Raw genomic sequence first — 9,296 nt, forward strand, 5'->3', positions numbered from 1 at the left:
ATCCATTTCTTTGGTTGTTGCTTGTGTAATTAAAGTGGGGTTGACTAGAGGAACAAATCCACTAACAGTCGTCTGTGTGTGAGAAAGAGCTTTAAATCAACAAGCAGTTATGCTTCAATAAAGCATGCCAGCCCATCCAACTCAAGTCCATAAGTGCGTATGCAATACTAGTCCATAAGACCCTCTTCAGACTCACACAGGCACATGCAATGGTGCAAAGTGTGGGAAGATCACAGGCTTTTAGATCCAATGTGATGGACGCATCTCCAGGGCTCTGGCCAGTCTCAGAGTGACTCGCCAGTGGGAAGGTGAACATAATGTTCTCCTAAAGTATTTTAAAGCAAATGCCAGGCAATAATTGATCTTTAAAATTTCATTGTGTATTTCTAACAGATGAGGACTTTATTTTTAATATAAATCAAATGCCCTAGTACACATTTTACCCCCAACAAATTACCGTATATAAGTCGTGTATAAGCCAACCCGACTATCAGCCAAGGCACCTAATTTTACCACAAAAACTGCATTAAACATGTGCTGAAGAACTCAGCCCATACACAAGTATATATGATATAATTCTCTAATAAGTCCATGTTTTGTTTACCCAGATTATCTCAAAAAGAAATTTTTTATAGTTGCTTTGTTCAAATCAAGACCAAAATATAGTATACACATTACATTTGATTAATATTCCTCTTTTTCTGTATTTGTTAATAGCATCCCACCCCTTTATTGCATCATTGACAGTTGGAAAAATAAATTTACTTTCCTGTAGGAATTTCCATGTTCTGGAATTGTGTCACTGTGTTTTTTTGGTTTATTTTTTTTGACACGTCTCTCTGTATTTCCTTTAAACAGTTTTATTGAGATATAAATCACGTACAGTAAAATGCACCCCTTAATATTAGTATGATATATCCATCTGAAGAAAAATGAAACTGACTCATATCTCAAACTATGTAAAAAAATAAACTCAAGTTGAATCAAAGATCTAAATTTAAACCTTAGAACTATAGCTTTTGTGGAGTTTTGGGAGATTGGGGTTAATTAAGATCATCAATGAAAAAATAGGGACCCTGATCAACAACATAGGTACACTGTCAAACAGAATAAAAAACATACAAATTGTAGAAGATAAAATAGAGGACTAGGACCTTCAATTATTTTACTACAGATTTTAACAGATCCCACACATCAAAAGCTATCTGATATTTGGCTGTTCCAGTTTTCATGTGTATATTGAATGATGAGATTAAAAAAAAACCCAAATGTTGGCCATTACAATGAGAAGACAACTCATACATGTTGATTCTGTTGTAAAGTGTAATTTAAGTTGATCAATATGTGGAAAGATTCTCAGCACCATGTACTGTATCACTTCGATTTCCAAAACACAATTGGATTTATAATCTCATTCTCTAATGTGTTCCAAAATTCTAAATAGGGAAAAATGTGTGATTTTTTTTTGTAGTGTGCTTGATTCAAAAACTGTCACACCTGGATAAATTTCTGCCACTTAGACCATTTTTATTTACTTAATGTTGCTGAATTATGATAGAATTAATTGATAAGCATTTGCACAAAGATGAGTCAGCATGTCTTAGAGAGCTAAAGAAGCACAAGGTACATCTCTTACTGACCTGCAGAGTTCCTGAAAGACTGGTTTGACTGATAGGAATGAGGGGGTGGTGTTGGCCAGACTCTAGTTGCTGTCTGCTGCCTCAGTGTCGGCATTCAGACTCTCCCAATGCTATGAACCGAGAACATTTTCAAAAGAGGCCTTCCAGGACTTCCAACGTAATGCAGTGTATATGCAGCGCCAAGTGCTCAGAGGAGGAGCTCCACAGACACACACACACACACACACACTCACACTCACAATTGGGGAGATCACTCAGAGGCAGTTGCTGCCTTCAAGATAGAATTTAATAAGTGAAGAGTGGCCCCCAGGAAACTTCCTATGGGATTAATAAGGAAAGCTAAGGAAGTGCATACTGCATGCCTAACGCCTTGCCGTTACCCTCCCTCATGGCCCACTTTCAATCTCTCCTCAATTTTTAATTCCCTCACTTTCTCTTAGATTAAGCCTTTTCTCTGTTTCACATGATCATCATTGCTGGGTCCTTTGGTGGTGGTGGAGGTGGTTGGTTGTTTTATCTGTTTCTCTGTATAGGGAAACAGGATGGGTGGATTTAAGAAGATGGTAACTGGGTTAAAAATTTCCTGGCAACTCAGAAGGGGAGAGTGAGGGAAATGGAGAGGCAATAGCAATGGGTACAAGAAAGAACAGGTTCCAAAGTTGATTGTACAACCCTTTTTAATATAATTGAATGTTGAATTGTATTTTAATTATAGCTCCAAAACTATTTTTTATAAATAATTTTATTTGGGGGTCTTACAGCTCTTATAACAATCCATACATCAATTGTTTCCAGGACATTTGTACATATGTACATATGTTGCCATCATCATTTTCAAAACACTTTCTTTCTACTCGAGCCCTTGGCATGGGCTCATCTTTTTTCCCCTCCATCCCACCCTTGTCAACTCTTGAAAAGGTATAAATTATTATTTTCTTATCTTACACTCTCCATTGTCTCACTTCACCCACATTTCTGTTGTTCATCCCCCTGAGGGAGGGGGTTGTTTACACGTCAATCATTGCAATCGGTTCCCCCTATCTCCCCCCATCTTCCCCTACCCTCATGGTATGGCTCCTCCCATTACTATTCCCGAGGGGGTTATCTGTCCTAGATTCTGTGTGTTGAGAGCTCTTATCTGTACCAGTGTACATGCTCCAGTCTAGCCAAATTTGTAAGGTAGAACTGGGGTCATGATAGTGGGGGGGAGGGGGAGGAGAGCATTCAAGAACTAGAAGGATATTGTGTGTTTCTTCAGTGCTATCCTGCACCCTGGCTGGCTCATCCTTTCTTGTGACCCTTCTGTGAGGGCATGTCCAGTTGTCTACAGATGGGTTTTGGGTCTAATTTTTTTAATGTATTCTGTAGATACTGTGCAGAGCAAAAGAACTGGTTATAGAAGGTAGAGCGAAAAGGATTTTTCATTTTTTTCTTAAGAATATGCCCTTTGCAGGAGGAAAGTCCAGGGAAATAGAGGAAAGAGCTACGAGGCAAAGGGCATTTATAGAGGTCTAGACAAAGATATGTACATGCAAATATATATATGAGGATAGGGAAATAGATCTATGTGTCTATATTTATAGGTTTAGTGTTAAGGTGGCGGAAGAACCTTGGGCCTCTACTCAAGCACTCCCTCAGTGCATTAATACTTTCTTCTATTAAATTGGCATTCTATGATGCTCACCCTCCCAACACAACAGCTGAAGCCAAAGCGGGTGAACAAGCAAATGTGGTGAAGAAAGCTGATGGTGCCTGGCTTTCAAAAGAGATAGTGTCTGGGGTTTTAAAGGCTTGAAGATAAACAAGCGGCCATCTAGCTCAGAAGCAACAAAGCCCACATGGAAGAACACACCAGCCTGTGTGATGACATGGTTCCAAAGGGATCAGTTATCAGGCATCAAAGAACAAAAAATCATATCATTGGGTGCACACCTCCATGATACGATCGCTGAGGACAAACGGGTGCATAAGCAAATGTGGCGAAGAAACTGATGGTGCCCAGCTATCAAAAAAGATAGTGTCTGGGATCTTAAAGGCTTGAAGGTAAACAAGTGATCATCTAGCTCAGAAGCAACAAAGCCCACATGGAAGAAGCACACCAGCCTGTGCAATCACAAGGTGCCAAAAGGGATCAGGTATAAGGCATCATCAAAAAAAAAAAATCTTACCATAGTGAATGAAGGGGGAAGTGCAGAATGGAGACCCAAGGCCCATTTGTCTGTCACTGGAGATCCCCTCACAGTGGGATCTAGGGGAGGAGATGACTCAGTCCCGGTGCAATGTAGCACCGATGAAGAATACAGCTCCTGGATGCTTCCTCCCCCCCCCCACCCCAACTACCATGATCCGAATTCTACCTTGCAAGTCTGGATAGAGCAGAGGTTGTACACTGGTGCATATAGGAGCTGGAGGCACAGGGAATCCAGGGTGGATGATACCTTCAGGACCAGGGGTGTGCGGGACAATACTGGGAGAGTAGAGGGTGAGTGGGTTGGAAAGGGGGGACTGATTACAAGGATCTATATGTGACCTCCTACCTGGGGGATGGACAACTGAGAAGGGGGTGAAGGGAGACGCTGGATAGGGAAAGATATGACAAAATAACAATCTATAAATTATGAAGGGCTCATGAGGGAGGGGAAAAAAAGGACCTGATGCAAAGGGCTTAAGTGGAGAGCAAATGCTTTGAAAATGATTAGGGCAAAGAATGTACAAATGTGCTTTATACAATTGATGTATGTATATGTATAGATTGTGATAAGAGTTGTATGAGCTCTTAATAAAATGTTAAAAATATTTACAAAACAAACCCCTCAAGCAATACTTTAAAAAAAAAGAATATGCCCTTTGATGCACAAGACTACCATTTGGTTGCTTCTAACAATACTAATCTCAAAAAAATCAATGTGCATCTTTCTAGCAATCCAGAAAGTTCAGTACAGAAATGTAAGGAAGGCTGTAACCAAGTTTAGCTGAACAGAGTTAACTGCTTCAGTCTGCTGTCTCTTAGAGCTCCTGGGCTCCCCATGGGCCACGTACTACTGATGAGTTCACCTGGCAATTCCGATAGCCTGACAAGCACTCATTAGAAGTGCTATAGACCAGTGTCAGAGGTGCCCATGGCTCACTGCCATGAGATTAGCTAATTATCATTTCTGTTAGCCCAGAGAAAAGAAAGAATAACCCCTCACTCCTCTGTGTGATATTTAAACAGGGCACAGCCATGGAATGATTGTCTTAATAACCTAGGAAAAATGTTGAAATACATCCCATTTTAGTGTAGGGAATCCTTAAGTTAGAGCAGAAAGGGGAGCGGAGAAGAAGGAAGAGAGAGGACTAGCTTTCATAGGTGCTGCTTAATTCCAAAATAAAACAAAAATAGTTATTCCAATCATGAAGTTAGTGGTATGTTCTAAAAATTTCCTCCCAGTCCATGTAACTTGGGAGCTTCCCTGATGAGCAGCATTAAAACTCCGGATCGTTGGTAATCTAAAAAAACGCATTTAGGTCAACAGTTAAAGATTGCTTGGGTCAAAAAAGATTACTTGGGTCAGTAAAATCAGAAGTTCTTCAATACCAGTCTGTGCTTATTGTTTGCTGAGTTTTGTTTAGAGGATATGTAAACTGACCCAAAGGTGCAGAAACAACGGATTCCCGCCCCCAATCTGTCAAAAGTCTTTGTATTTTTTACTTGTGTGGAAATACTTTCAAAATGAGTTAGGTAAAAAGAAGAAAAAACTCTTTCAGAAACCGATTTTATTGCCTTCAAATTGCTAACCCAGAAATTGTTTCTACTCACACAAAAGCTATAAAAAGCCATCCTAATGTGTTTTTCCATGTGATTTTGCTGTATAAACATGATTGCACAATGCAAACCCAATAGCTCCCACAGCGTGTGTTGAAAAGTGCTGATACTGTCTCCTTATTGCAGCTAAATGAAATGATAAGAAACCCAGTCGAAGGCCAATTCTGGCAGGTGGATCACATCAAGCCAGTCTACAGCGGTGGAGGGCAGTGCTCCTTGAACAACCTGCAGACGCTCTGTACCATCTGCCACCGAGAGGTCAGTGACAGGCAGAGAGAGCGTGGACCCCCTGGGTTCACCTTAAAAAGTGTGTCCACAGGCATCGGAGAGCATGTGGGTGACTGCACCTCCCTGGCCTGCTGGGTCTCAGCTGCACTCCACCCCCCACCATCACCTCACACTTGAAAGTCATCTTAGAAAGAAGCATAGCTTCCATTCTCCAGGGCCCTTCAGACATTCACTCACAATGCTTGTCATGGAGAATGGCTGCATGCTGTGCACCCTTTATGCCGTAGTTTACTAGCCATCCCCATACTGATGCCTCCCAAGTTGTCTCCATTTGTATTTGCTGTCCATGTCATGCTGCCTGGGACAGATTTGCCTACAAAACTGTTTCCGAATTCTGAAGCAGTTTCTAAAGATAGATCCTCAGATGTGAAATCACTACGCCAAAGTGTTTGGGTATATTTTGATACAATAGTAATTTCTCCCCCAAAGGATTGTACCAGTTCTATCCCGCAGCTTGGCAATGAAAGGGAGTGCCCAATGGCAGGGGCGGAAGGCCAGTCTTTGTTTACTAAAGAAGCCCATGTCTCTTTAAGTTGGTAACCAATTTCATTTACTCTTTTGAGTACTGTTCAATTCCTTTGCCTAGTCAATGTCCATATTGTCAATGTCCACCGTTGTTAGGTCCCATCATCCCTTCTCAAGCGTAATTGTATATGAGTGAGATCGTGTCAGAGGGGCAGTTTTTTGCTTTCATTTTGTTCTGATCTTTTCTCTCCCTGCCTCTTTCACCTGGATCACTTCACACACATGAACTTCTACACCAATCCCACTGCAACTGGGCCGATTCTGACTCTTAGCGGCCCTGTAGGACAGAGTAGGTTTTCCAAGACTGTCAGTCTGCAGGAGCAGACTGCCTCATCTTCCTCCCACAGATCTGCTGGTGGTTTAAAGTTATCTGCCCGGTGTTTGCTTCGGCAACACATATACTAAAGTTATCTGCCTGACGCTTGACCCTCTGTGCCACCAGGGTTCTTTCGTGGACTTCTTCGCTGTGCAAATTATTGACTACCTTATAAGAGAATTAGGAAAAAGTAAAAGGGCAAGTAGCTGCCTGTACTTGGTTTTCATGAAAAATGTTATTTGTAAGAGTGGGAGGCTCCAGCCCTGGTGTGTCTCATTGTGCCCATCTGCATTGGTTGGGTGTCGAGTTTGGAATGTTTTAGAGGCCCAGAAAATAGGAAGTGGAGGGTCTTTATTTCTTAGTTAGCTGTCTTGATTAAAAAGTTACTTTTGGAAATAAGCAAAGTGTACTTAAGGTGTTATTAAATAATTTTTTTTTGCACTGTGGGACATCCTGGATGCCTTAGGAATATCCACTCCAGTAATCAGCAGGTCCTCTGGGCAGTGGGACTCTCCTAAAGCTGTGCGCTCTCCAAATGTGGTTCCAGGGATCCTAGGGCCTTCCTAGTGTGTTAAGTCTGGGAACTTCAGAGAAACAAATCCACAGAAACTCATGTATAAGAGAGAGCTTTATATAAAGGTTAAGTGCACATCAAGAAAACATCCCTACCCAGTGCTGCCCAAGCTCACAAGTCCAACATTAACCCATATGTCCAAAACCAATCCAGAAAGTCCTCCTCCATCTCACAAAGCAGATGCAATGATGCTGACTGCAGGAGGAAAACCAAGTCAGTAAGCGTGTAAACATCTCAGCGCTGGAGGGGTCTCCCCACAGGTGCTCCAGCACCCAGGGCTGCATCAGGTTAGATCCATATGCCTTCTCCTTGGGGATGTCTTACAGGAAGTCAGCCTTGCCAGCTGAAGCAGAGAACTGGCTAGGGCAGCTGCATCCTGGTACGACCATCACTAAACAAGAGAACCAAGAACTAGAAAGGCGAGGCTCACTGAGCCATTTATCTCTCTGCCCTTCAGTTAACCCCACATGTGTTTATTGGCCAGGTTGGCACCATAAACTAACTACCTCACCTAGGAACTTACCTGAGCAGCTGCGTCCTCTGGTGCTTCTGGAAGCCCCTGCCGTCCGTCCCCCTCCAACCACCTTCCCAGTGGCAGAGCATTTAGAAAGTGAGTGTGAGGATGTGTAGATTTTTCCCAGACTGACAGAAAACAGAGAATTTTTGAGCTGCTTCAGCCAGTGCTTCCCCCACCTAACATGTATGCCTGTGTTTTTTAACTACAGAGAACTGCGAGACAAGCCAAAGAAAGAAGCCAGGTGAGGAAACAGTCACTGGCTTCAAAGTATGGATCCGACATCACACGGTTTTTGGTAAAGCTGTGACGTGTACGCGTAACTGAATGGATGGGCAAGATGTTTCACGTGTGAAGGCATTTAGCACAGACTGGTTTTCATCTGAGCCTATTTTACAAGAGCAAAAATTTTCAAGATAAAAATCAAAGAGCCCACTCCCCTTTTGTATTAAGCACCGTTGGTGTTGACCTAATAGCATTTGAAAGGACTTAGCAGAAACTGAGATCCAATACTAAATGTTTCTGCAATTTTGTTCTGTCTCAGCCATGTTTTGTTATGCCTACATTTTCTCCTAATGTATCCTAATCACTGTATTGTGTGTGTATATTGTTTGTGAAAAGTATACTTTCAAATGCCTGACAAATGCTGCTAGGTTAGTATTGGTTTTAGGCTGTCAGAGTTATAAATAGAGCATTGCATAACTCTGAAGAGGCTTCAAAAAGTTTGTGGGAAAATTCTATTGTCTTTTCATTCCAGTTTTCCATAAACTTTTTGAAGCCTCCTCATAAAACGTCCAGAATCATTGTTATTCAGGAATTCTGGTCCAAACTGGACCAGCCTGCTTAGTATGCCAACTGCTTCCAAAATGGACTTGGCATACATGTTGGGGTGGTTGCTTCTTGTGCTTTGTTGCTCAGTCGGCCATCTTTATTGAAGAGATGCTTTTGAAAATCAGCTAAGTGTACCTAGGATGCTTTGGGATAATTTAGGGTGTAGGTAATGGAATTATGAAAACGATTAAAATCTGAACACTAAGTATGTAGTGCCTCTAAGTTTTGTTCTATAGAGTGGTTTTTTTATTTGGGTTTTGGTTTTTAATGCATAAAATATAGCAACCTTTGTCTTTTGGTTATCATTTTCTGATTTTAAAACCCTGTTTTATTGTGAGTGTATTTTTGTACCTTTCCTAAATGATAATGATAAAGCATGATCAGGTGGATATATACATGACAAAATACTAAAATGGGATTGCTGTTTTTTACCCTGAAAAATTAAAGAATGTTGATTTCTTTGCCATATCGTTTAGAATGCTTTTCACACCAAAACAAAGAGTGGTGACGAAAGAAAACCCGGCCAGGCATAGGGCACGACCCTGTGCTGTGTCAGAATCAGGAACTGGAAGGATCGGAACTGTGCGAAGACAGATCCAAGGGAGACAACCGGTAAAGCCCATTCTGAGTTGGGTGACCCCATGTGTCGCAGAACAGAACTGCACTGCAAAGGGCTCTCGGTGGCTGACTTTTCAGAAATAGACTGCCAGACTTTTCTTCTTCGGAGGTGCTTCCGAGAACGAAGTACCATCACAAGAGGCGCCTGTGGACAATTGCTATAAACCTCATTAGCTTGAACTTTT

General features: G+C 41.7%; 1 protein-coding gene across 3 annotated transcripts in view; it reads left to right on the top strand.

Annotated features, from left to right (window-relative positions):
- ZRANB3 (zinc finger RANBP2-type containing 3) overlaps positions 1–8,917 on the top strand; it is a 246,177-nt gene extending 237,260 nt beyond the window's left edge. For 2 of the 3 annotated variants that reach the window (XM_075530071.1, XM_075530070.1), the window contains exons 20-21: positions 5,572–5,703; positions 7,874–8,915. In XM_075530071.1, the coding sequence (XP_075386186.1) occupies positions 5,572–5,703; positions 7,874–7,972 (231 nt within the window). In that variant the 3' untranslated portion in view covers positions 7,973–8,915. Of the gene's footprint in view, positions 1–5,571; positions 5,704–7,873 lie in introns of all 3 variants that reach the window. The other variant, XM_075530072.1, reaches the window with a different exon arrangement.
- The last annotated feature ends 379 nt before the right edge of the window (positions 8,918–9,296 follow it).

The sequence above is a fragment of the Tenrec ecaudatus genome, chromosome 13 (assembly GCF_050624435.1).
Source record: "Tenrec ecaudatus isolate mTenEca1 chromosome 13, mTenEca1.hap1, whole genome shotgun sequence".
Classification (NCBI taxonomy): domain Eukaryota; kingdom Metazoa; phylum Chordata; class Mammalia; order Afrosoricida; family Tenrecidae; genus Tenrec; species Tenrec ecaudatus.